The 27,881-nt window shown below is 47.5% G+C and overlaps 1 protein-coding gene across 9 annotated transcripts in view; it reads right to left on the reverse strand.

Annotated features, from left to right (window-relative positions):
* ITSN1 (intersectin 1) overlaps window positions 1-27,881 on the reverse strand; it is a 217,817-nt gene that overhangs the window by 37,363 nt on the left and 152,573 nt on the right. For 4 of the 9 annotated variants that reach the window (XR_008297553.1, XM_027041666.2, XM_027041665.2 and 1 more), the window contains 7 exons: window positions 27,321-27,526; window positions 26,449-26,531; window positions 22,433-22,599; window positions 19,113-19,158; window positions 16,625-16,746; window positions 13,410-13,527; window positions 11,579-11,770 (listed from right to left, as the gene is read on the reverse strand). Coding sequence is in view for 8 of the 9 variants with exons in the window: in XM_027041666.2 (XP_026897467.1) it covers window positions 11,579-11,770; window positions 13,410-13,527; window positions 16,625-16,746; window positions 19,113-19,158; window positions 22,433-22,599; window positions 26,449-26,531; window positions 27,321-27,526 (934 nt within the window). In the remaining variant the exon portion in view is untranslated. Of the gene's footprint in view, window positions 1-1,102; window positions 1,245-9,684; window positions 11,211-11,578; window positions 11,771-13,409; window positions 13,528-16,624; window positions 16,747-19,112; window positions 19,159-22,432; window positions 22,600-26,448; window positions 26,532-27,320; window positions 27,527-27,881 lie in introns of those variants that run through there. The other 5 variants (XM_053220595.1, XM_027041670.2, XM_027041668.2 and 2 more) reach the window with 3 other exon arrangements.

Here is a 27,881-nt window from a genome sequence, read left to right on the forward strand (position 1 = left end):
GCCTCATCTTAACTTAATGACCTCTTTAAGGTCCCAGCTCCAGAAACAGTCATATTCTGAGGTACTGGGGGGAAGGGCTTCAACGTTTCAATCTGGTGGGGGAGGGGGACACAGTTCGGCCCGTGGGGGGGGAGGTACAGTCAAGGAGTTTGAACAGCAGAGTGAGACGTCTACATTTTTGTCTTGGTTGCAGAGCTGGGAAAGGTCTGGGCCGTGTTTCGGAAGGATCGCGGTGGCAGCTTCATGGAGGCTGGGGGAGGGCTGTGGCCCCTGAGAATGGCGGCATGTTTGGAATCACCTAAGGAGATTTAGAAGGCCCGATGTCCCTGTGGTAGCCCGGACCAATCAAATCCACCTGGCCGGGGTTCCGCCCGGGTCTCTGTAACATGTGGAAGCTTCCAGGAGGCTCCCACGTGCAGCCCCGAGTGAGGACCACTCCATCAGAGGGAGCCCCGAAATCCAGACACCTGGTGCGAAAAGGGAGCAAAATTCAGAACCTGGATCTGTCCAGGCTCACGTAGCACGAGAGCGTCACAATTGTTGAACCGATTCCAGACCCAGGTGGGTCCCTCAAGCGACTTGTCCAAAGGGAACTATGGTTGTAACCCAGAATGCCGTCCCTCCGTCCATGGCCTGGAGCTCAGACAAGCCTCTGATGCTGTGTCCCTGGAGGTCACACTGCCGCCACCTGACCCCCAATGCTAGGCCTAGAGCTCAAAAAGGTCACTCTGCTCATCGGCCTCCTTGAATCGATGGGACAGCGGAGTCCACAGGTGCACGGTGACTTCTGCTATCAGGAATAAGCCCTCCGCTCTTGCTGTCTTGGGAGATGGAGACCCACAAGAAAACCAAAGAGTGGGCCCAAGGGTGGCCGGTTCCCGTTCCTCTCCCGACGCGTTCCCGAGAGACCTGGCTGTGAGGATGGTCTGGTCCGTGGCGCCCGAGGCTGTTGGGCCGGCGGTAGCCAGGCTGGGTCAAGGCGGCTGTGTCTCCTCTGACAGTGACCCTTGGCTGGCCGGTCCCGGGACCCAGCTCTGGCGGTCCAGCGGGGCAGGCATCCTCCTCGTCCCAGTGGAACTTTCTTCTCGAGGGTCTAAGCATAGCCCGGGCCCCTGCGGTCTCTCCTAACTTGGCAAACTGACCCCGGTGGGACACAAGAGACAACCTGAGCCCGGGACATTTCCTGCTCATTTCCAGCAACTGCATAGCTGCGCTCAGGTCCCTGCTTTCATGGAGCTTCCATTCTAGTGGGGGAGACAGAAAACCAAATACACGCATAAATATATGGTAGTTAGGGCGGTTATAAGAATGATGAATGACAATTCTTTTGACTACTAAGCTCATTTCCAGTCCTAGGGTCTTCTCACGTGAATTTATCTTTTAAGCCATGGTGGCTTCCCAAACACAGCTTTGTGCAGGGTTCGAGGTCACATGCAGCACAGAGACTGAGCACCGATGTGTCCTTTCCTTGCAGCCTAGATGGGGAGGAAGGAGCGAGACCGTCCACACAGGGCTCCTGAACGACCGCCATGGGCGGTCACGACATGCAAGGTGCAAGGTAGGCGCTGTCCTCTGGTTCATAAGCTACCGGGGAGATGGGGTCGCACAACAATCAATCGTACAAGGGGAGGTACCATCGCTACTTGTAAGTGCTGTTCCTGTGTGGGTCTTTGTGGGATCCGGCCTTGCCCCCCAGGGAGCTCACAGTCTCGGGCGGGAGATGAGTATCTGTGTGTCTGTGCGTGTGTCTGAGTCTTAAAATCCACTCATCTTCATGTATGATGAGTTACTAGCAGCTCAGCAAAGAGCTGAGTCACGGCGAGTCGGTGGAGCTGGGCTGGGCAGCAAGGAGAGGAGGAGGGGGAAGATGGGAGGACCAAGGTAGAGAAGACAGGGAGGCGGTGGGGGGGGCGGGGGGGCGGGCTGTAAGGCGGGGAGGAGACTGTGATGATAGCAGGGAGGTGCAGGTCGGGTAGGACGAGACAAGCAAGAGTGGGGCCGGACAACGGGTGTCCACAGATCCCAGACCGATGACACTCTGGCAGGTTGAGTGATGGGATCTCTAGGTGGGGAAAGGCCCCGTGTCCACGCTGTCCACACTGCTCATTTCCTCCCCAGTTCACACCCAGCATGCGTGGACCAGTGATGCAGGTGGGCATTTCCATCAAGTGGTTTGGAGGTCAGAGGAGAGGGTTTTCAAGAGGGCGTCTTGGAAACCCACTGCAGCAACAGAAGCCTGGACCGCTGTGGAGGGTCCTCACGGTTACTCAAAAGGGGGCAGAGAGAATGTGAGATCGGGATGGTAGCAACTAGCTCTGGAAGGGGCTCAGCCCAGGGCTTCCCCTCTTCAAGCATCAGGGTCCCTTCCTGCAAGCTGGAGGCCCATGTCCCCTGCACCTGCCACACCTTTTGGTGTTAGAAACCTGGAAGGTGTTTGGATGACGGCAGCCGTCTATGGGTTCCACCAGCAACTCAGAAAGGAAGGCGCCGATCAGGGAAGGCTTCCCTGAGCAAGCGACGACTGAGCTACGCTAAAGACGAAGCACAATGAGCTCTCAATGAGGAGAAGGGAAGAGAGGGGTCTGCCGGGTGGGCTGGAGAAGGGAGCAGATCAGGCAGGGCCTTGAGGCCCAACTGCGAGATTTGGGCCATTATCACTGGGAAGCCCTGGATGATTGTTAGCAGATTGCAACTTCCATTTTTAAAATAGCTCTCTGCCCACGGGGTGGAGAAGAGGCTGGAAAACAGTGAGACTGGAGCAGGGACGGGTTAAAAGGCTGATGGTCCTGGGGCGCCTGGATGGCTCAGTCGGTTAAGCGACTGACTCTTGGTTTTGGCTCAGGTCATGATCTCACGGTTTGTGGGTTCAAGCCTTGCATCGGGCTCCGTGCTAATGGTGTGGGATTCTCTCTCTCTGCCCCAACCTTCCCCCCACCCCCCCAAAATAAGTAAATAAACTTAAAAAAAAAAAAAAAAAGAAGGCTACGGTCTTTATGCAAGGGCTGGAGAAACTTGGTCACCCTCAGGGCCTTTGCGCTTGCTATCCCTCAGGCTTGAAACACGTTTCTCCCTGACCTTTGCCTGCCAACTCCTCTGCAGTCAGACCTCCACCTCTCCACAGAGGCCTTCCTGGGCCATCCCATCTGCGATAGCCCTGGCCCTCAGTCACATCCTGGCCCATTTCATCCAGCAGCAGCTGAAATGACTTATTTGTGAGCTGGCGTTTTCCTCTCTGGCTCCTACAAGCTCCATGAGAGCAGGTGCCCGGTCTGTGTCTCACTGAGCACAGCCCTGTCACCTGGCCCCGTGTTCCTTGGCCACGACTCTCCTCTCTGGGAGTGTAGGAGAGGAGGTGCTTGCCAGGAAATGCAGGCAGACTGGACCCCTCCTGGTCTCCCAGGAGCTGTTGACACAGCAGGGTGGAGGGGAGGGGCAGGGGAGGGAGGGGAGAGGACTGGCAGATTACTTCTGCCCCTTGAGGATGGGGTGAGGGCTCCTACCACGAGGGAGCCCGTGACACTGGAGGGTCGTACTGAGGACTCAGATGTGGGGGTCTTCCCACAGCGGCCTCAGAAGGACAAGGTAATGCCCCACAGAGGAGAGGGTCATCCTGGCTTCCACTTCTCTACTGGGACAGATCATAGGGTTCAAACTCTGCCGGAGGCTTGGCAAACAGACCAGACGCATCCCAGACCCAAAGCCGTGGATGCTGAGAGGCATGTCCGGGTGTCCGCGACGGGGCAGGAGAGAACTCATCTCCCAGTCTTTAAGTGTGCTGGAGACGGCGCTTTGGGGTGCCCCCCACCCTTGTGACACATGTCCCTTATCCAAGCCGTATGGTTGCTTAAAAACAAAACACAAAAGAACAAAAAGAACGAGCTCCTGGCACGTCTGGGGGCCAAACATTCCAGTCTTTCTTTGCTGGCGAGAGAACACAAGGCCACAGAATGCAGAGATGAGAAATAAGGGATCCAGTGACTCAATGCATGTGTGACAGGTTTATTGTGGGGTGCTGCATGGGCCTGCCAACCGGGTCCACGGACGTGACATTTAGAAGCCTCGCACATTCCATTTGCTCTGTCGGCCTCCCTGACGCCAGCCGCGTTGAAACACAGGGCAACTTCTCCCATTTGCCAAGCGTCCGCTGACGGGGCTGGGTGTCACCGCACATTGAGGGAGCGTGAGGAAGGTGCTTACTCCAACACAGGTGGGCCTCCCACTACTGGAGAAAAGGGGACCCCGATCTGTGCACAAATGAATGAGATGGCTGAAGGTTTTAAGGAAGCTGTCCAATCTTTTCTCTGCAAAATCCCTTATCTACAAAAGCACTGCTTTCTGTAAAGTCTTAAAATGCACACAACCTTCTGTCTCGGTTTATTGCAAGAAAGGAGGAAGCCAGTTAAATGGATTCCTTCACGCCCAGGACCAGGTGCAAATGCCTTTTCTCTCCTGTAAGAATGACAAGAAGGCTATTGTCTGGGGCGGGGGGGGGGGGGGGGGGGGGGGGGGCTTACTACCTGCTGGGTACAATTATTATCCCTCCATATGTAAATGAGGAAACTATAGCACAAAGGGGTTAAGTCACTTGGCCACAATCACACAATTAGGAAGTGGGAGAGCTGGGATTTGAACCCATGTCCCGAACCACCACCCTGTATCCCTTCCTGGCCTCTATAAAGGCCCAGGGTACCGTTACGTCAGACTCCTCCATCGCCACTATCTGCCTACAGGAAAATAAAATACTCCAAAACTTTAAGAGAAATGGAATGAAATATTACCCTGAACTTGTAGACAGGCCGTGTTAGTATCTTTGGCGCCATGTTTTTCTGGCAGAGGCCAGCCATGGAAACGGAGACGCTAAGGCAACCATTCTTGGGGTGGCACTGAGCACGGGCGTCTCTGGCAAGCCTGTGTCTTTGGAAGATCCTGCAGTGGGGGTGAGCCGGACTAGAGGGGTTGAGGAGGCGGCTGCGTCCTGAGCCTGAGCACTGAGAAGGTGCCACAAGGTGCAGGCATCGGGCAACAGCTCCTCCACCCCCCAGCTATGAGTGAACCACACACGGAATGGTCTCCACCTTTCCACACAGACAGTCGTGGTTATGGGAGGCGGCTGGTGCTGAGGTGCTGCTGTTCTCACGTGGCACAAGGTCAAAGGACTAGCCAGGGAGAGGGGGAGGGGCCTCTGAGAACGTCACGCTCTCAGCTCACAGCGCAGGGCTAGTGCGCAAGGCTGGCTCTCCCTGATCTGGATTCCGTGGACCGATCCGGGAGCGGGGGGAGAGGGGAAGGGGGGAGGGATGGGGGTGGGTAGGTGGGTGGCATCTCTCTGCATGCACATGCGCGCGTGCGCCCACCCCTCCTGCCCCTAGACCTCCCCCCACTTTCCTGGTGGGGCCTGGAGTGCGGCGGGTGGACCCGTTGAGCTCGAGTGTGTGTGACAGGGGACCAAGAAGGGAGGGGGCAGCACAGGACGGAGAAGGGGAAGAAACCAGGGGAATCAAGTCGTTCAACGGAGTGAAAACAGGCTCCTTGATGAAAAACGTTAGATAAAGTGCTTTTGCCCCTTGTAGGTCACTCGGGAGCAACTGCACGAAGAGGAGGATCTGCCCAACTTTAAAAAACGACGGGCAGAGTCAAGGGGACACTTCCTCTTTCGAGGCTTGCAACATCACCCTGATCTCAGGTGCGGGGCAGATGTGGGAACCGCAGCGGTCCGCCTCAGCCAGAATCTTCTATAGAGTGATGGGTCTGTTTTCACCACCCCACCCAATATTACCAAGCTAAAGACGGAGGCGTGCACGCGCGTGCACACACACACACACACACACACACACACACACACACACACACCCAGCCTGTTGACAACATAAAACAATAACCTGGTATTTTCTGAGAGGTAGTGTGTGTTTAACAGCAAGTTGCTCTGGTATAATTTTGTAGCTGATTTTCACTTTTGACAAACAAAACCTTTTAATTTTTTTGTGAATCAAATCCTATCATTTAAAAATGACCGGGGAGGGGCGTCTGGGTGGCTCAGTTAAACATGGGGCTCTTGATTTCAAGCCAGGTCATGGTCTCCCGGCTCTTGAGATGGAGCCCCAAGCCCTGACAGTGTAGATCCTTCTTGGGATTTTCTCTCTCCCTCTCTCTCTCTCTCCCTGCTCCTCCCCTGTTTGTGATCTTTCTCTCTCAAAATAAATAAACATTTAAAAAATAATAAAAATTAAAATGTCCAGGGAGTTTTTAAAGAACTTCCTTGGGGCGCCTGGTTGGCACAGTCAGTTAAGCATCTGACTCTTGATTTCGGCTCAGGTCATGATCTCAGTTAGCTCGAGCCCCACACTGGGCTCCACACTGACAGTGCAGAGCCTGCTTGGGATTCTCTATCCCTCTCTCTGTCCTTCCCATGCACTCTCTTTCTCTCAAAATAAACTTTAAAAGATAGTAAAAAAAAAAAAAAAACCCAAAAACAAAAAACAACTTTCCCCCGAGTGGCAATGGAACCCTTTGAGATGGAATAACTACACACCAGGAAACATTCTGGAAACCTGGCTTTTTGTGTGTGGAATTTTCTTAAAGAAAAGCCCAAGAGAATTCTGGCCGAAGTGAAATAGTGAAATATTCACATACAGCTATCGTGATCTTTGACCTTATTGTGTTCCCCTATCCCACCAGATCCAAAATATCAGACATTTTGAAGACTTGGGTTGTTTTTTTTTTTTTTTTTCCTGTGCATTTTGGGACCACTGGCAGTCAATGTAGTTTTTCATAAAAATTCTCTTGGGTGTTTTGGAACTAAAAGGAATGAATAGGATTAACGTATACTTTTGCTAGAAGAAAAAAATGAATATTCACTCTCAGGAATTAATTTTCAATTTGCCGGGAAGCAGGGCTGTGATTTGTTGGGCCCGTTCCCCAACTGTGATCTGGGTGGTTGCCTCCCTGACCCCGTGCCAGGGGTAGACCTGGCCCAGAGGAAGGTTGCCACACCCTGGCATCTCTGGTCCTTGGCCTCCTTCACGGACCAGATGAGCAACAGACCCCAGGAGCAGCCCCTCCCAAGAACACAGTTGCTGTTGGGAAACTCACAGCTAAAGGAAAGGGGCCTGCAAATGTACCTCGGTATCCTCTTGGGGGGTGATGTGGTGTGCCTGGAATGGAACCCCCAGTGCCTCTTCCTCGTGTATTAATTGCTCAACCCACTCGTTCAAACAGGCATTTCTGAGTACTTAACCTACTATATGCCAAGGTGGGCATATAGCATATTGAGCAACAGAAATTGCGGTTTTATAGGTGAGAGGTGGGAATATTGGTGATTCCATGTTTTAACCTACTACTGAGAGGGTTTTCTTAAGCTGGTATTACCAGGGTTTTCTTCGGATGGGATCAAAGAAGGCATAGAGAGAGAGCCCAGTTGCCATCTGCTTATGGGAGTCTGGATCTGCCCAGTTCCCTTCCAGAAACAGGGCAAACACCAGTTTCTGCCATATGTGTAATGGTGTAATATTTTTTACTTTACAAAGGGAAGAATCCTTCCTTTACATCAGCTTCTCCAGGGCACCCTTTTTACGCAGAGGCAGTCCAGGCTCTGGCCCGCTGGCCACCACTCTGTTCCCGCTCTGCAGCTCTCTGGGCCCTGCTCTGCAGTGCAGAGAGGCAGCTGGCCTTAGGAAGGCAACTCAAAACTGCAAAAGGAGGGTGATCTCATTTGGACACGTCTTGTCCATATGGCGCTGTACCCACAGATCAGTTGCAGATACATTCACATGACAAATCGGCACCAATTATGAAATTAAATGATTTAATGACCAGCTGTTTTTGTTAAACGACTAAAAAAAAAATCTAACATCTTTAAACTCTGGGGCCAAAGGAGATACCTAGCATCACTTTGCTAACTTAATTAAAAGATGCTTTTTCTCTCCTTTATTCAACTTCCTGTTAAGCAGATTTTCTGAGAACAGGACTAAAAGTACTTTAGTACCAAACTGCATACAATGGGGAATAGCCAAGAAGAGTACGATCAAGTCTAAAATATAGAACCAAGATTCTGGGACACTTTTTACGCCACAGATACAGAGCATGAACTTATTACATGATTAAGTTTACTCAACAGTAGTTACGGAACAAAAGCAGCGACTACCAGCAAGGCACCTATGTTAGCCGTGAACAACCAGGTGAACATTAACCACGGTGGCCAGTGAGTGGGACGGGTTTCTCAACCTTGGTACTGGTGACATCTGAGTCCAGATAATTCTCCGTGGTGGGGGTGGTCCTGTGCCCTGCAGTGCAGTTCACAGCATCCCTGGTCTGCACCCACTAGATGCCGGTAGCATTCCCCCTGGTTGAGAAGAAGTGGATCAGATGGATACTCTATAATCAAATGCAAACCAAATGGTTTGAGGGGGAAAGAGCATGTCCTGGGGAACAACCTGTGTCCGTTCACAGACCAGAAGGAAGCCTGGAGGAATGATCTATAGAGAGGGGATTGTAGAGAGAGTTACAGAGTGCACAGCAGTACCCACCTTGACAATGTGTCACTTCAACCAAACTCAAGGCTGGAGAAGAAACATTGGCTTATATGGGGGAAGGGCTCCTGGGCAAGAGATGGGGCTTGCTGTCTTGATCCTTGCTCCACAAGTGGGGGGCAGGGAGGAGGTTGGGGACAGAGATCTCTCCACCCACCTCCTGGCCTTTGCACGTCCTGACATCTGTGCCTAGAACAGCCACTTCTCCTTCCGGCTTCATCTGGCCCCTAGTTCTTTCAGGTCTCAAGTTAAATATCACTTCCTGCTGGGAGGGTTCTCTGACCCTCTCCCTGCTGCCACCCTGCCCGCCCCAACTGGATGTCCTGCTCAGTGGTGCCTTGCAACCATACTTCCAGCACAGGACTTATCACCTTATCACACACAGCCCATATATATTTACATGTACTGCGGTAGTTTGGTTTTCTGCTGGTTCTTCCCATTAGAACACAGACTCCATGAGGACAGGGACCCTGTCTCCAGTAGTGACTGAGCAGCACACTCTCCCCGGAGTCCCGTAGGATGCCAGACACGTGATGGATCCCTCCCCCCCCCCCCCCAAATAGAAACCATTGTTCAAATGAAGGGCAGAGGAGGGTCGCTAAGTGAAGTTCATGATCGGAAGCAAGTGCATGGTCATCAGAGCAAAGTTTCTTCAACACATACACTGGTTTATTTCTGCAAAGGCGACAAGACTGGCGTGTGCGAGGCAGAAACGGATGGCGGGGAGCAGTATGGAAGCCGTGAAAGTTTCCATCTCCACCCACACGTTCTCTGGATGTTCATCAGACACTTATTACGATACATCTTTCAGAGAAATGTTTTGTACCCTGAGTCCAGTCACACACCTGTCAATGTATCAAGGACGTGCACCAAAAGCCTGAAGAGACAGTTAACCGCTCAGCTGCGCGGTAGTTCTAGTCTTCAAAACCCATCTTATAAGGGGCCATCCTCTACTCCTTGATCAGGGAGGAGCGGATAGCAAGGTGGGGGTGGGGTGGGGGGGGTCAAAGAAGACTCCGTGAGGAGCGGATGGCGTCTGTATCTCAAAGCCCAAGCGTCCCCATGGACACATGGGCAGCTGGCCCCGGCTGCCATCTAGTCTGTCTGGTTCCCCATCACCACTGCCAGGTTCCAACATCAAAACACAGAGACATTTCCGTCTAACTTTTGTATGAAGAATTTAATTATCTATACACGTAACTAATCCAAAAGGTGGTATTACAGTTGTTAAAGCCGCAGGTTTATGTATTTATATATCTTACATTCATATCCATGAAAATACTGGAGCGCAAGGGAACGAGGGGAAGCAGCCCCCATTCTCCGTGCCATGTGAGTGCGGGAGGGGCTCTGCACAGACGCCCCCGAGGGAGGCGTGAAAACAGAAGGTGACTTCAGGTTACAAAGGCATTAGTGGAACCTCGAGACTGTGCTGAGGCTCCCCCCACCCGGTGTCCTGTGCTGTCAGCAGCGGGCATTTTTATTGAGAGCTTCCAACTAGTGTTTAAAAGACACAACATGGCTTCAGCTACAACACATCTAACACATACACGGACCATGAGCTCCATTTCGTATTAATCTGCAGAAATCCCACAGTCTAGTTAAAAAAAATGTAAACATTGGAAATTAATTGCAGGGAGACTTCTATACATTCTTTCTTGTCAAGAAAATTACGTGTTCAAAATCGGTCATTCCGTGAAAAGTAACTGGAATAAAAACTTCATGTAACAGAGACTAAGGAGAGATTGTAGATACTGTTGATCGTGACAACCTCAGCGGCGTCGTCTACTGATTTTACGGTATGAAAACACGCAAGATTAAAAACCCCAAACAGAAAACACCAACTCAACCAGATAAATCTGAGACCGAACAAAAAAACACAGGTGCTTTCTCCTGTGGCTACAAGGTCACTGTGCAAAATCAGATTAATGCAATATGATTAGAGCATCGTACAAGGTGGTAGCTTTCGCCATGGGAAGAACTAAGTTCTTATGTACAGGATGTATTATTACATGCTCGGCAGGGTACATCTGATACACACGAACAAGCGCCAAACACCTTCCGTTTAATTGGGGTCGTTCTACACGGCTTTAAAACAGATACACTGAATTCCTCTGCTTCCACAGCAGGGGGCGGGGGAAACCCAAACTACACAATGTCGTTGGTAACACTGGACAAAATGAACAAAGAAAATACATCAAGTCTCAGATTTATGGACATTTGGAACATTTTTTTTTTTTTTCCATAGCACACGCAGAATTCCTTGATAGTGGGTCTTTTTGCAAAACCAAAATGGCAAAGGAGTAATTTATTGATTTTTATTAAAAGGCTAAAATATATTTTTAAAAACACTTTTAAAACTATCGAAAGCACCTGTGCAAAGGTGGGGGGGGAAGTCAATTCGAGTCACTAGGAAAGCCACAAAAGGACCCACTACCCTGTGTAATTTTGTAAGGTTTGCTTCTATCTCTGCAAGTCATAACTCGACATTGTCATCACGTGCAACTAAGGTAAAATGAGGTAAACTGCTCTGCAGTGAGTTCTTCTACTCAGAAGGCAGTAGGTGATCATGCTGGAAGTCACATGATCAAGGCTGCATCTCCCATCATCCCTCTGGGCAGTGATATGGGATAGTGGGTCTCTTTGAGGACTTTCAAGCCTGAGGGGGGGATGGACAACATATGATTCCTAGAAAAAGGAGGAAAACAACACATAAGCAAAACAAAACAATGAGCAAAATTCAAGCTAGGAAAATGAGTCAGGCATGTCAACAGCATGGTGCCAAAATGATCAAAAAAAAAAAAAAAAGGAAAAAGGGGGGAGGGGAGGGAGGGGACATGCTACAGAAGGAATGAAAAAAAAAAACAAAAGAAAAGAAAACAACCCCACAAGATAAAAGTCTTGCATTACAGAAGGTCTTCAAAGAGACTGTTGCGAATGCAGCAATGGTCTAGCTTTACGTTCTGCAAACAAAGCTCGGCAGAATCAGAGCAATGCTGCATGTTTTACCGGAAGGAACCAGACAGGAGAGACAACGGAGCCGCTCAGGCACTTACATTGCTGGCTTGGGTCCATGTCTGTGGTCAGCTTCACGTAGTTGGAGGGGAAGAGCCCCACTTGTCCATTGACTTCTCCTTTCCACCAGTCGGGGTCCTCCTTGTTGAGGACGTTGATGATCTGGCCCTTGTTGAAGGCCAGTTCATCGTCGTTCTGGGCGATGTAGTCGTACATGCCGATCACCTGGCACACTGCGGAAGACACAGGGCCAGGTGAGAGCTGCCCGGCCGAGAGGCACGCGGAAGGGGCCACTTGGGGTCATCAGATATGCCCACGTGTTAGTGCTGTTCTTTCGGGACAGGGCAGAGCGAGGGCAGCAGAGGAAGATGGGTTAAAAACCAAGACGACAGCAAAATTTCACATGGAGTCTTTAGTTTATATAAACCCTTCCTCTTTCTCATGTGGACTTGTCAGCAGAAAATTTACACTGATGACTGAATGCTCATGGAATCATTTCTATTTGAGCGGAGGGGAACTCCTTAAAAATGCTGACTCTGGAAGCCGGGTCAGCCGTGCATCCCGTGCATCCCGGGGACTTTGCTACAGTTCTCTGCTTCCTTTCTTGCTTCTTCTTTTGTCTTTTAAAGGTGGAAGGTAATTATCATCTGATCTCCCCACAAACCCAAATCTTCCTGAACAGTGAAAATCCGTGTTTTATTCTGCTCTATCTTTGTGTCTCAAACTTTTGTCTCAGAGGAGAAATTTCCACATTCAAGAATAGTTTTTCTTGTCTCTTTTTCCCTCGAACCTATGGGAGGTTAAACTGCCTTCGTTTCCTGGCATTGTCACACTTTAGATAAGACCATACGGTGAGGTCGTGCCCCTAATTAATCTTTCTTAACCAACCTGTATATGGGTGTAGGTTTTTCAAATTCTCCAGCTAACTGACTCACTTCAGCAAATCCTTTCTGTGGGTTTCAACCAACCTGATGACAGGGACACTGCCAGGCATCCCCCCAAGGCGGGGAGGGTGGGGGGATCCAGCTGGCACCACACCCCTCCGCCCACACGAGGCCACAGCTCAGGCAGAGAGGCCCAGCTGGGGCTGGGCACGGTCCCGGTTTGCCAATCCTTTCGTTTCTTGCAAAGGCTGCCAAGTGTGAATCTGATTTCACTGGGATGTATGGCAAGGACACAAACGAAAATTCTGCATTTTCCACAGATGCCACCCAAGAACTGGTAGCTTTAAAGACCTAAGGCAGAATCCTGCTCCCCTGACCTCACCCGCCTCAAATATTACCAAAGCATCTAATTTGGTCTCTCCGGGCAGAAAATAGCCAACCGGCTCAGCCGCAGTGCCCTCTGTTCTTTTGAGTCCTTTAGGAGTGTGCAACATCCTGCCCAGTAAGCGAAGCCCCTCTGTTCACAGGAAATGTCACAGGGGAGTTATTTTAGTCTTCAGTGAACAGCATATTGCAACCAACAGAACCCCGTGGCCTCCAGCTCTATCTCCTGACCTATTTAGACCCCAGCCATTTATGTTTAGGAGCTCCCTTTTGTCCCCTCACCCCCTCGCCCAAATCCCAAATTAAATAGCTGGAAGGAAATCAAGAGAAAAATCTGGCTTTAATGCCGCAGCATTCATGGCTGCTTTAGGAAGAGGGTTCCAACAAGGGCCCTGTTGTACCCAGAACAGCAAAGCTGCTTAGATACTTGGTCCTTTTGAAAAACATATTCCAGATCACATTAGTTGGGTATCAGTCCCGGCAAGCACAGGAAGTGCTTACAGCAGATGTGAGAAACAATCTAAGATACTCTGGGAGAAAACCGACTGGAAAGACCAACGTGACCTGCAGGCCGTCTTCCAAACAGAGATCGTAAACCACCTACCTGCCGGTAACGCCGTCGGCTTCGCTGGCTCCGTTGGAGTGATTTTGCTCGTCCCGGGGCTTAAAAGTTTTACATAATTAGCCGGGAACCAGCCTATCTGGCGCTTTTTCCCACGTGCCTAGTAAGAAAATAATTACATCAAAATGTTTAAGAGGCTCATGATCCTTCGTGATGAAGGTTTTGCTATGCAACAGAGCACTTGTAGTTTATAGAAAACTGCAAACCAAGTGGCATTAACACAGTAGAATCTCTCACTTACTTACTAGATTATGCAACGAAAACCCCGTAGCTGAAATTCAAATCGTGGCAGTCATTGGTCAGCAAAGCCTGGAGTGTTTCTGCACGGGCTGGGCTGTGTGGATCACAATTCCATGTGATGTGGCATGTCCTAGCTAGAACCCTTGCTCGGGCAGCGCCGGCTCTGATGTGTTAATTTCAGGTAATGTAGAGATTATGGCAAATGCCAACATGACATACGGATTTCACAGGAATGAAAGTAGTAACCATCATAAAATACTACTAATCACAGCAGGCCACACTTACTGGTGCTTTTGATGAGTCACGTCCTGCACTGAGCAGGTTACATGTATGTATCTGCACAGTGCCGGAAGGGAGAATCCTATTATTTCTCCCATTTCCCAGATAAAGAAAGGGAGGCCCAGAGAAGTTAAGTGAGTTTTGGCATTATAAGCTAGTTAGTGGTAAGTCCCTATTTACCCTCACGCCTCATTCTTCTGGACAAGATAACATACTGTAATATTTACAGGACATAAAGAGTCTCAACTTGACATTGTTTTCAAAGACCATCAGGCCTCCATGACGGCTACAGCCATTTCCAGTGCCATTCTTTTCTCCTTCGCTTCCATCTGATTCAACACAAGACCCGTTTACTGAGCGTTTACATGCTGGGTGTTGTCGGAAAGGGATAGCCCATGACATGGAGGAACGGATAATAAAGGTGGTGAGCTGAGACCTGCAATTTTTGACTCACTCTGTGAGATGGAAGAGTCTAGTTGAGAATCTTGAGCAGTGCTATGACCACACAACTACACCAATGGCAACAGAGAACTCAAACTGGTTTACCCGTGTGCACACGTGCATGCACACACACACTGTATCTCTAGAAGCAAGACTCTGGTAAAAGCAGTTGCTTTTGGAGCACGTGGGCGGCTCAGTCAGTTAAGTGCCCGACTTCAACTCAGATCATGATCTCATAGTCCGTGGGTTCGAGCCCCGCATCGGACTCTGTGCTGACAGCTCAGAACCTGGGGCCTGCTTCGCATTCTGTGTCTCCCTCTCTCTGCCTCTTCCCTGCTCACGCTCTCTCTCAAAAATAAATAAACATTAAAAAAAAAAAGAGCGGTTGCGTTTGAGGATGGGGTGGGTGGGAGACATTTTGCATCCCCTTTGGCTCACTGCTGCATTTTACTTATTTTTTATTACTTTTTCAACATTTTATCTTTAAGTAATCTCTACGCCTACCTTGGGGCTCAAACCCACAACCCCGAGATCAAGAGTCACACGCTCCACTGACTGGGCCGGCCGGGCGCCCCTCACTTTTGAATTTTCAGCCATGTGAATATATTACCTATTCCCAAAATAAGAAAATGAAGCTAAGAGATAAGAAAGCTTCCTCTACCTTAACTCTGCCCTCCCACCTGCCAACTTATTAAGAGGGAAACATCTGGGTTACTTGTAGAACGCTGATCAAATTTCCCTTTCCTTGTGCTCTGATAGACTTCATGCCCTTGGCTGAAGGGCTAAAGCTTTTATTTTTACAGGGAATCCGCCCACGACGGCAGCCTCTCATTTGCAAGCCCCCACGTGTTCATCTGTCCAGTACCCGCCACATGGCTTGCAACGACTCTGCCATGCCCCTGCAGCTTCACAAGGACGGAACACAGAGCTCACTGGCAATTTCTTCATGTGTGTATCCAGTGAAAGTGCCAGAAGCCCTCCGTGCATGGCAATTCACCCACTTTACTGTGGATTGCCAAAACGGTTCAAAACTCTCTTCTGAGCAAGGTGCAAGGAATGTGAGGATGAAAAACTATGGTTACCGCTTTCAGAAAGCTGATAACCTACATGCAGACGTGAGAAATGTGTGTGAAAAGCTAAGTAATGACATCAACATCAGTATTAAATACCAAGAGTGGTGCGGGCATCGGGACCCCACCATCATTCAGGGGAAGAAGAGGTTGCTGCTGGTGGGATGGCCACAAAGCTTCTGGGGGAGGTGGGATATGGCCAGCTCTGGCGGGTTGGGGGAGGGCTGGGAGACAACCACGGGTGGAGCACGTTACTCTCAGTGAGGCTAAGAGAGTCTAGGGGAGTCACCTGTTTTCAAGAGAGCAAACCACCAAATGAAATGGGGCTGGAACGGAGATGTCGCCGATGGTTGGGAAGATGAATAGGGGAGCGGCTGAGAAGGGAAGAGGAGCAACTGGGGGCAGCCTGAGGCGACACCAGCACAACAGTACAAAGAGGAGTGGGTCCCGAGACCCCAGAGGTCAAGGTCAGATTCCTGAGCCTGTAAGGTCAGTGTGGTCAGCCCTGCTGGACGGGTTTTATGGCTGCCCACCAGCCAGCTGCCCGAGACGAGTTTAACCTCTGGCTCTACTCCAGGCAAGCTTTTCATTCCACCCAAGACACGTTTCTCTAGTCCTCTGGCTCACCCCGCACTCTGCTGGCACTTGATTTCTTAACTTGCTGCCCCATATGCACAGCTCACCACAATATACAGACCTTGCCCTCCTTGGCCTTGACAAAATGGTGAATTGAAGACACAGGCACACGCGCGCACACACACACGGGTCTAAATACGTTGTGTTGTACAGATGTGGCTTTCGTATCACACCTTATACTGCTACCGATGATGAGCTCTGCTTCTATAATGCCATGACACTTGAGATGTCACTGCAGGTGTCCCTCATCATGATTTCTCATGCTACCAACCCTCACTATCTGAACTCAGGGGTGAAAACAAATTTGGATAAGTCTTTCAATGAATCCTGAGCTCTCACAACTCTGCCACTGGCTGTCCGAAGCTCAGAAAACAAACACATAGGTTCCGATGGTGTGCACTCTCCCGATATCCACACGCAGGACGAGGCGGTGCGGGGTTAGCTGTCCTTTGCGATGAAATTGTATCCCTTTGAGATTTTGCACATTCAACTTTGGATGGAGGATTTTAAACACAAGGAAAAGACACTAACTTGCAGCTCTCCTTCCCACCATCCACCTGGGTTCTTTTTTCGGATCAAAATCAGCTGACCAGGGGCCAGGGTGAGCTGCTCGGGACCTGTGGCAGTGTAGCAGGCAATCACCTGTGCGATTTCTGGAAAACAAGACCAAACAGCGCAGCGCAGCGTTATGGTCAGAAGAAGAGCTCCTAGGAAGACACAGCCACCTCCCGGGTTCACAGATTAACGTCATCAAAGCCACTGCACTGGGCTGGCTTTCTACTAAATGAAGATGGCCCACTCAGTCACCCCCCATTCCATGACCTCCAATCCAAAGGCAGCAATCCAGGACTCGGGTGGCCTTTTGGTGCTGCTGTAGGACTTCCTCATCATCTCTCAGAACTCACTGACCAACTTCCCTCCGCGAACCCCACTCCTGTGCCCAATTCTGGCACCTTCTGTCCCAGCCCCGCCCACAATTACTGCGAATGCCCTGTCGCCAGCAGCTGGGCCTCCTTCCTCCCCAGCCCGCCTTCCACCCCGTAGCACTCGAGGGTCAAGTGAATGAAGGAACTCGAGGGTTCCTTCATTCGAGGGTTCACTCGAGGGTTGTTAAGTGAATGAAGGAACTCACGTGGAGCTTTCCCACCGGCCAAGTAAGTAAACAGAGAAATCCTATTTTCTCCAGAAACTTTTGGGAGCGTGGCACTAGCTGATTTGCATGTTGTGGCTTTAGAAGCTCAGCCCCACCCACGTGACCATTTTCTTTGTGGCTCACATTTTGAGGGTGATCCCTGAATATCAGGTAGGAATCATGTCAATGCGCGTTTATTTCTTTTTATTTCGAGTTAAAAAAAAAAAAAGGATCTGGCGTTAAGAGGGGAATTTTATGAATAAACAGTTCAGCACGGAAAAAAAAACAAAAAACGTAAACAGTTCTGTACTTTCCCTGAATGTTAAAAATCTCATGGGGAAAATTCCAGCAGCACCACAGACCAGGCTCTGAAGAGTACATTTCTACTGGCACAGGAGGTCGAGTACGAAAAGACAAAATCCTTCTCTGACTAAATTCTGGCGTATCCACAGTGACTGCTTTCGGAACTTCTCGAAGCAGTGAGGAACAAACTGTTCTATTCCTCCGTGCTCTCTCCCCGTCAAAACAGATCTTGACAGAAAGAAGGAATGAGGTAAAGAAAGACGACAGAAAGAAAGGCAAGAGGTAAAAAGGCTCCCCCTCTGACAGGTATTTCCCCCTTCTCTAAAAGGCACAGTGGCAACAAGCCCCCCATGACCCTGTTCTGCCACCAGCCTCCGGCCACCATGCTAGGAGCGCCAGGCTGTCAGGGGGCAGGTCTGGCCCTGCCAGATGCTTCAGGGAGATCAGGGGAAGCAGGACGGAGGCCAGCTTACACACCTTGGCCCCAGCCCTCTCTGGGAAATCTGTGCTGGGGTAAGAATTCTCCTGTAACTCACCAAGGACTAGCTCTAGATTCCAAGAGTTTCTGGTTTGGAGAGAGTCCCAATTAGTGTCCTATTTGGCCTCAGATTTTCCCGCTCCTCAAAGGACCTGGCATGCACAGCCAGCAATCTGCCCCAGCATTCTTTTCTGTCTTTTGTGTCCCTGAGCAGCTCGTTGGTTTTAGGATAACGTTAAGCCCATCTGGACCCTTTGGAACGGCAATCCAAAAGGTAAAACACTCACAGTTAAAACACAGATTTGACTCAGGTGTTCCAGTATCTGGAGTCTGACTAAAATCCTACGGCAACTTGAGAGCCCACTTTTCTGGGTAAACCTGTCTGGGGCGGACCACGACACGCAGAAGCACCAGATCCCCTCAGCCTGGCAGGAACTCTTCAACCCACCATTTCCTACAGAACCTCACGGCAAAAACGCCCAGATGACCTAAGTGAGGAAGGCGTGCCATACAAACCGTGTTATTTCACATCTGTTTCTTTCTCCTCTCTTTCAGGGTGCTCTTTGTAGCACATGTGAGTTTGTTTACATAAACTAAAGTCCTGAATTCGGAGGGATGGCTATAATTTTGTGCCTTCAATGTGTACCTGAGGCAAAGCAACCCGTGGGCTTCCGAATTAAAGGGACCTGTGCTTTGCTGCTCTTTGACTCTTCTCCACTACTTATGTCGTGGGACGGACTGTGCTGTCAGGAGAGGAAAAGAGTGTCCTGGACCTACCAAGAGGGTGATGAAGCAGCGGCTGAGCCCAAATCGTACAGCTCCATGAATTACAACTTGCCACCACACTGCCTGACTTACTTCTTCACAACCCAAGAACGTTCTGTCTAGCAATGTCCCTGCTCCCCATGTGTGAAGCAATAGCCATACTGCATAACCGTGTATACGTTATTAACGGATTTCAAGAAAAGGATCTACCCTAACCACTCCTTTGAAAGGTCCTTCTGTCTTTCTTTTTAGGCTTCTGGCCTCTAATGAACAAAGATTCAGGAGCAACTGTCAATTACATTCAAAACATTGAAAAAGAAGCATCAGGGTTTGTAACTTACCAGGTTTTTTTCCTAAACTCCCTGTTTTCCCCGCAGTTCCAGAGCCCTTAAAACAGAGCAAAAGGTCTCATTTGCATACTGCAGAGTTTTGGTCATGCAACTTAAAAAACGATCAACGATGACACAAGCCCGCTCGAGCCCCTAAAGCCCCCTGTTCAGTCTGGGGAAACACAGCAGCACTGTATCTCCTGACATCAGATGGGTACCAGGAAACCATGGGACAAAATAAGTACTTTAAAACACACAGCTTTTACCCTCTTCTTTAGGGAAAAGGGAGCAAAGTATGTGGCACTGTAGGATCCCAGCGGGCCCAAGTTCTGTCTGTATATAGCATACTGTCCCTGGGTCAAACCAAACAGGGGGTGCCAGGCGAGGAAGACTGTTAGTCTGTGTCCTAAACACTGAGCTCCTGCTTATATTCAAATGATTATTCAATATTTCACACACAAAAACCATACGGGCTGTGAACATCTAGGAGCCCGAAATCCAGATTTGCTACATAAAATATTAATATTTAGCCACATTTTTTAGAGGTTTCTTTTTTTAACAACGGAAACAGTACAGTGGCAATTCAAACACACCTTCCCCCATCCCACTGACATCTTTATCCAAAGAGGCAGCCCCTTTCCTGTGTATCCCTTCCGCTCAAATCTTACACTGCTTAACACTGAAATTCCTCTATCAATGCTGGATGTACAATCCATAGAAACAGACCATACTTTTTTTTTTTTTTTTTTTTTTTTGCAACTACTAATTGTTCCAAAAGTGCTCTGGGGTTGAATTCCTTTATGGATACTCATGGAATTTTAAACCAGCTGAACAAGCCAACAGAGACCTCGAGTCAGGACAGGGGCCAGACTGTAATCTGTCATTACAAAGTGCTTTATTCTGAATTGATTTTCGTCCTCGAGTCCCTATCTGCCAGTAAATTAAGTTTTCCAATCAAAACAAAACAAAACAAAACAAAACAAAAGGCTTAATAAAGTAAATGACAGTTACTGTAAGAATAAAAACATGTCATTTATCTAACATATCATAGTCTCTTTATTTGGGTCATTGAAATTTAATAACCATTTACCGGGGAAAGTTTGAGTTACAAGTTTCACACTGATTATGATTTCTGTATTATCAAGATGTATAATACCAATCTCCTTTCCTATTTTTATACACTGCATATCAAAATAAAGGAATATTAATGAAATAAGATTCCAAATGACCAGTTACTTTCCCAGTACAGGCTTGTAATACGCTCTCCATAATCCATAAAAGGAACATTGCAATTGGCAACACCCAATGATAGAGTCCAAGTAGCTTGAGTGTGCTCCCCCACTTTTTTTTAAAGTAGGCTCTCCACCCATGGGGCCTGAACTCACGACCCCAAGATCAAGAGCCACTTGCTCTATCCACTGAGCCAGCCACGGGAGCCCCAGTGCGCTCCCTGTTTAACATGACAGCCGCACAGAAGCTAAGACAACTCAGGAGATCAGGTTCTGTCCTGGTGCCCCTCAAGAATGCAGGAGAAAAGCCGCCCCAGGCCATGTGCCCCAGCCCTTCCCTTACAGAGAAGGGAAAAGCCAGGATAGGACAGACACTCCCATGCCCAGAGGGCAATTCTGGTATCTGAGGCTGGGTCTGGTTTTAGCAGGAAATTTTCCTTATACACTGAACTCCGTGTCCAAGGAAAATGAAAGAGCTGACTTTTTCGATGTTTTCATCATTATGAAATAATGTAGCTCACTCAATGTTTGTCCAAAATCTTTAGCGCTGTTAGTTCTTCTGTGGCTCATAATTTAAGACTGTGGTTAAAAAGCACCTTACGACTCAGCTTACCTTTAAAAATGTCAGTTTTTTTTTTCTTTCACTTATTGATTTCAGATTTTTTTTTTTAATAGAAGACTATAATTTACTAAAGTAAAATATAAGTAATGGCTTTTGTCTTTTAATTGAACCAACAGGTAGTCACTTGAAAAGTCTTCATGCCTAGTAACAGAAGCTGAGTTTAGTTGTACTTTTTCCCCTGTGCCCCTGAAATACCGTCTGTAGGATTCTTACTGGATCCAGCTGGAAGCCTGGAGAAAAGCCTAATTCTCCCCTCTCCAGGTCTGAGGAGGACAATTCGCTGGCTGTCCTCTTGGACAGAAGTACTGTCTACCTGGCTTCTGCCATATTCTCCAGGGGTAGGCAAATGCCTGCAAACCCCTCCTGGGTGTTTCAATAAGCTGCTTTCAAGACCACAGCAAGAAAAAACAAAACAAAAACAAAAAACCCCAAACAGCAAAAATGACACTCCCTGAAAAAACAAAACTCGAGCAAAATACAAAGTGCTCCTGGGAACTGCAGGGAAGAAGGCCCATGAACAGGCTGCAGTGTGGGGCCAGGCTCCTGGCTTCCAAAGCAGTTGCACACACGGGGCCTGTGGACCAAGCCCAATTTTACACCCTGAGACTGGCATTCAAATGAGAGAGGAACTCGGTCCACTGGCTTACACCTGAGAAAGCAGGTGTGGGGGTGGGGGCAGGGGGTGGGGTAGGGGAAAGCCAGTTCTTGTTGGTTTATTTATGTGCAATGGCTCTCTGTTAAATGAGTACACTGGTTTACCCTGAAATTCTCCTCTAACTTGACATTGGCCCCTACAAAGCTAGGCTTCCAGTACTCTGGAGGCCCACCCCATTCCATTAAACTCGCACCACTTCAAGACCACTTGTTATGCAACTGAATTTTTAGGGCCCCATGTAACAATGGCAGCCATTTCTGATTTATAAGGACAACAGCATTTAGAACATATTCAGGCTCTGATCAATGGGTCCGAGACCTTAAGGCTTAGCCAAAAGTGTATCGATCTCTTAGATCTTGTGTCTCCCTAATGTGTAGGCAAAATATAAATTTTGGAATCTCTCTACTGCCCAATGTTCTAGGGCCAGTATCACCCACATTCTTTTGTTGACATGGGCAAAATACTGCTGTGTTGTTTTCCTTCGGGTACCCCAGATCAGTGCTCATGAAGACCTGATCAAGAATGTTTACTCCAAATCCTAAGTCAGTCACATGTAGGAACAGAGATGAATACTGAACATTAACCAAGGTGACGCAGACCAGCCTCCTTATATGCAATCTCCACTTAGTCCCAGGGGGTTCTTCTGCTTGTGGGAACCCTGCAGCACCAAATGACAAGTTGAAACAATTACAGGTCACTGTATTTGCTGTCAACGTCCCAGAACTTTAGCAAAACCCATCAAAGTGTTCCACCGTCCAATATCGTGACTCCCTGCAAAGAGAATCACCGCACCGAAAGGGGGAGGAAACAGTGAATGTGGGTTTACCTCTGAATCTTTAAGCCTCACATAGTTAGAAGGGAAGACTCCAGACTTGTCGCCCACTGTTCCTGTCCACCAGTCACCATCTTTCTTGGTAACCAAAATCACATCCCCTTGCTGAAAGGTTAAATCGCCTTGCTCAGAACTCTCGTAAGTGTACATGGCAATAAATTCTGGTGGGGAGAAATATTGAGATACGGAGAGAGCTTGATTGTTTACAGAAATCCCAGACAGCTTTGCAAATGCAAGTTTATGAATAAGGAAGTTAGGGTAAGATCCATTCAAGAGAAAGGCTAGTCACAGATAAAACAGAGTTGCAGAACACCCTGGGCTCTAAATTCCCAAGTTGCACATAAAAATTCAGTTAACTGTAGACAGGGAGACAATTCCTGGGAAGACCCAGCCACGGGAACCAAAGACCGACCGCATGTTTACCGACACTGAGTACCAAGAGTGAGCTACCATTTGATGTCATGATTTTGAGTGAAAATGGTTTTTACATTTACTTTTAACATTTACTGAGTACCCGTGTCGTGCTGAGTGCTGGTTTAGATGCACCAGCACACAGGATCTTGTACACACATCAAATGCCTGTACTTCCATTTTGAGGGTATCAAGTCACAATTTTGGAAAATTTTTAGATACAGTATATCCTGCATGTAAATTAGACACAGTTCTTTTCATTATTCAAGTGCCCGAGTGAAAACTTATGCCCTTTTGTGCCATACACACAGATGGTAGGAAGCTGTTAAAACACAAAAGATGTATACTATTTAGTTAAAAATGGGCACCTACTTGTCATTCAAGTGCATAAACAGGTAGCGGACTGACAGTGAAAGTAATGTCTACTCAATCCCAGAAAACAGGCAAGCCTTTCTGAACGAGCTGAAAATAAATCTCAGTTTCTTACATTTTATTATTCAAGTCTTACAAAAATAAGAGTCAATGTTCTTTACCCCCTTGAATGTGAAGGGTGTGCATTCCAGAGGAAATTTTTCTTTTTGGAGGACAAACAGTTGGTTTTACTAAGGCTTAGAAACCGAATCACACTCTCCGAAAGATCACTAGGCGCAACATTCTAGACACTACACTAGGAACAGAGTAAGATTTATAGAAAGACAGACCTAAGTTTCTCGCTTCTACTTTTTCTTCATCGTATCCTAGGCCTTTTGTGTATGTTTTTAAAGGCTTTTTTTTTTTTAAATCACCTTTTACCCAGAAAGTTCATTTTTATGATGGATGATGCAGGTTTCTCACTAAACCTTCACGTGGAGCCCTTACATTCACAGCCTACTGTTAATTACTAGGCAGAAATTCAGTATGGAGGAATCCTTTTGGCTAATGATAAGGGCCTCTGCGGGAGGTACTAATGAAAGCTATAACAAACACAAAAAAAACACAAACACCCTAATGCGTGTGCTAACATGGGCAGCTCTACAACGTGGGAGAGCCCTCCAAGGGCGGCCTCAAATTCAGCAGTGCTGACCTGCGACTGCTGGCGAGCACGGACCCCACGGCAGACACAAGGTCATCCAAATGTGCGAGGGAGAACAGAAGACTCTCTGTCTTTAGTCCTCCAGTGCTGCTAACACCCACCTCCACAGTGAAAACGTGGAAAAATGATTTCCCACACACGGAAATCAAAGTCTGGCAGTTTTGCTAAGGACATTCTTTTTCTCACTAATATATTCCTTTTTCTGGTTTCTCAATATTCTGACCTTTCCCTTTTCATTTTGCTCTGTTCCTTGCTCCTTTGCTCGTGTTTGGCCATGTAAGATAGGATCCCTGGCAAATCCAGACTTTCCCCAGTGATTCTTGCACTGAAAAGTCACTTGCTCAAAAACAGATCCGCATTTTGAAGTAACTTGCAAAATGTTTAAGAAACTTCAGAAGCATGAACTCTGGCTGAACTTGCTGCTGCACTACGGGATACCAAGGAGACTGCAAAGACTGTGGCATTGCTTGCCCTGCTACGTACCCAGGAATCTGAGGCTCCCGCGGGGCTCCGTGAGAGCTGGGAGCCAGGACGGTGGCCACACAGTGGCCCTCAGACCCTCCTCTAGAGACGTTTTAACACAGGGCACTGGCCGTTCCCATGCCGGTATATTCTAAGAGCTGTGCCAATGGACAATCTAACCTGGTTTATGGTTTACTTGAAATGGGATTACCTTTAGTTCAGTATTAATAAGGGGCCCGTTATTATATGTAAATAGCTTTTCTCAGAACTTCAAATGCCAAGTGCTCCCGCATGGCTCCTGAACGCCCTCAGTCTCTCCTATCCTAGCATTTCCTAATGCACCTAAGTCACCTCACAAGGGATGTAGTCATTGTCACCTAAGATTAGAATTTCTCTTCTGTTACTCAACTTTAAACAATGTGTTGGCTCACCTGTGACCTATATAGTGGGGCCTCAAGGGATGAGGCCTCTGCACAGGTTTCAAAACAAATCAGCATTCATCAACACTGCTCGTACATAAGCATGCTTGCTGCATCAAGGGACTCTGTGTTGACCATCCAGAGACTGAAGCAAACAGGAAGTAACAGTAGCAGATACCTACTGACCTTTCTCCTAAATGCTTTACACAAATTATCTCCTTATCCTGTAATGGTTTCCTACCTGAAGGGGCGGTCCTTACGCTCACTTTACAGATGAGGAAGTGGAGGCAGGACCAAAGTTACATGGCTACTAGGTGAAGAGCCAGGGTATCAACTTTGGCCTTCTGATGAGACTTAACTAGATATAACACACTGAATTTGGGTGGAATCATGATTTGCTTTATACAATACTGATGTACATGCTATGTTTAAAAAAGAGCCTTTTTTTTTGCCTCGTTCTGCTCACAGCGGATAAAAAACTCATTAAGATGACTGATAACAATGTATACGGATAGAACTATGCCAATGATTGTTTTGGTGGAGATAGCAACAAATGGATGTAACAAAATGTTGGATTTATTCAGTAGTAATGAGGTTTTACCACTATACCTAGAAACTTATAAACATTTTTGCTTCGAAAATTCCCTTTGAAAAAGTAATCGTGTTACCGTGAGTCTGAAATACCACTAAACCTTATTCCTTGCTGCCTCCACTGAAAAAATTGTTTTAATAACTCTTTTTCACAAGGCAAGCTTTCTAAGGAATGCAACAATCTCATGATGGCAAACAAACTAGAGAGAACACTCTATCTTCATACAACTTATTCGAGGAACCCATGAAAAATTAGTACACAACTGGGCAGACATCTGCTAGCTACCAACACTGTTCAGACTTGTGGTGGAAAGCGTGTGAAGTGTGGGCAGCATTCTTCAATGAAGACTACAATAATGGCTACACTGAATGTAGAAAAGACGTAAGGTTTTTACCATTAGAGCCTGGATCATGTGGGTTTTGTGCATTTTAAAATCCATCCCATATATCGGCATATAACATCCTTAGAATTATTTCATGGGGTAAAGACGAGGAAATAAAGCAACTAATTAATAGTGTAATAAGCACTCAAGATGAATTTTTTAGGCCTAAATCATCTGGTGTGGATATTTACAAGGAACAGAAAAATTGAACTTCTCACTTGCATTTGAGGTAGTAGAAGATGGCTTTGAGGTTGCTGTGACAGACAGCTTTCCTTGACTGTGTAATTACAGTTTTAAAACAAAACATTTATCTATGAGTCAGGGAGGAACAGACTCTATCAAGGGCAGCAATGACCACAATTCAGCGACAGAGATGCTCACAAAACTTGATCCCTAGTCATGCTGATGGGCCTCTTTCAAAAGCCAAAGGGCTCAGAATCAAATAGAATTAGAAGATTCAGTTTTTATGATTAATATATCTGATACTATTTTGAAAGTCCTTTGCTTTTGTAAAGATCTTCACCTTTCATTTTACCTCGGAGTTGAATACACTGAACATAAATTAATGCGATCTATTTTAAAGTGAAATCCAGTCTCTTTCAAACATTTACAGTTTATATTATGTGATCCCCTCGACCCTTCTAAAGAACATAATTGGACTCAGGTTCTCACCTTCTCCCGAAACGGCTGGCTTGGCTGCTGGAGACGCTACTCTCTTTAGACTAGCGGGACTTTCTGAAGAACCAGAATCGATGCTGAAAGAGGTTGGGGGAGAAAGGAGTTTAATTTTTATCTTCAAAGAAAATCATACAAATGACATTGATTTTCCTTTTTATTTTTCTTTTTAAGCTGTTTAACGTTTAAACTTTGAGCAATCTACAGCTGAGACAGTTGTTCTTGGGCTAAGTTAAAATACACAAGGTGCACAAGGCATGATTCTAGGCTCACATTCTTGTGTTTCAGCACTTGCAAGGCTGGGTGCACAGTCAGGGTATACTGGTCTATTTCAAAGCCTGAATGATAGATGCTTGTCCAATATTTTTGCTATTTTTTAAAATCTTCTTAAAGCTCATAATTTGCTTTGAACACCTACATGAACGCAATAATTAAACACTCTTTATGTTAAAGGGTCCATGCCATAAGGTTCCTAACAAAAAAAGATAGTTCATTCTTTCCACTGTTTCCCCAAATGCTTTGGGCCTGTGGGTATTCATGTGTACCTGGCCCAGGACTGGGTACTAAGCATGAAGAGAGGCATTATCTGCCAACAAATCCGCAAGAATGTTCAAGGTCTTGGCGTAGAATTCCCTCTTACAGAAGTCAATGAAAAACGAGACATACAGGCTTCCACAAGGGAAGAAAAAACTGACATTTATCTGTCAAGAGGCTGCCTTCTGTGGCTGCGTACTCTTAACTTTTGCAGTTAAAAGACCCAGAAGACAAAATAATCCCGCAGCCCTATCTGTGAATCTTAACTAATGCAAGCAGTAACTTAATGCCTAACATTGTTTTCATCTAATAGAAGCAGATAAATACACAAATACCTTGTAGATTTCCTTATGGGCCCTGAAATGAGTTTCACGTAAGACTTGGGGAACCAACCCTTCTGACCTTGAACTTCTCCAAACCACCACATGTCTTGCTGTTCCAGGACGGTGATGACATCATTTTTGTTAAAATTTAAGTGGTTGTCTTTTTTGGCTCTCCAAGGATACAGGGCTTGCGCTTGTAGCCCCTCCACCTTCTCACCCTTGTGTGGAAATACATAAAGGACCTCTCATTACTCTGCGATCTGTTAGCAATTCAGGGCACACGAACACTGGCACGAACACTCCTTTCCAGGAGGTGTACATGGGCACAGCACACACACAGCCACAAAGGACCCTGCTTCAGTGCCGCGATGGGGGCTGGATGCTTCACCGTCTCTTAGTGATCACTTAGTTTCAAAAGGAGAGGCAAAAACCTGCCAACCTATCCCCAAGCCATTGTGTGGCCATCCAGAGCCCCCTAACTGAACAAGCCAGGAGGTCGTATTTGTTTTGTGGCACCTGGCTGCGTGCCTTTTACATTTGGTTCTATTTTAACCCCCCAAGTTGCCCAGGGCC

Source organism: Acinonyx jubatus, chromosome C2, assembly GCF_027475565.1.
Source record: "Acinonyx jubatus isolate Ajub_Pintada_27869175 chromosome C2, VMU_Ajub_asm_v1.0, whole genome shotgun sequence".
Taxonomy (NCBI): Eukaryota; Metazoa; Chordata; class Mammalia; order Carnivora; family Felidae; genus Acinonyx; species Acinonyx jubatus.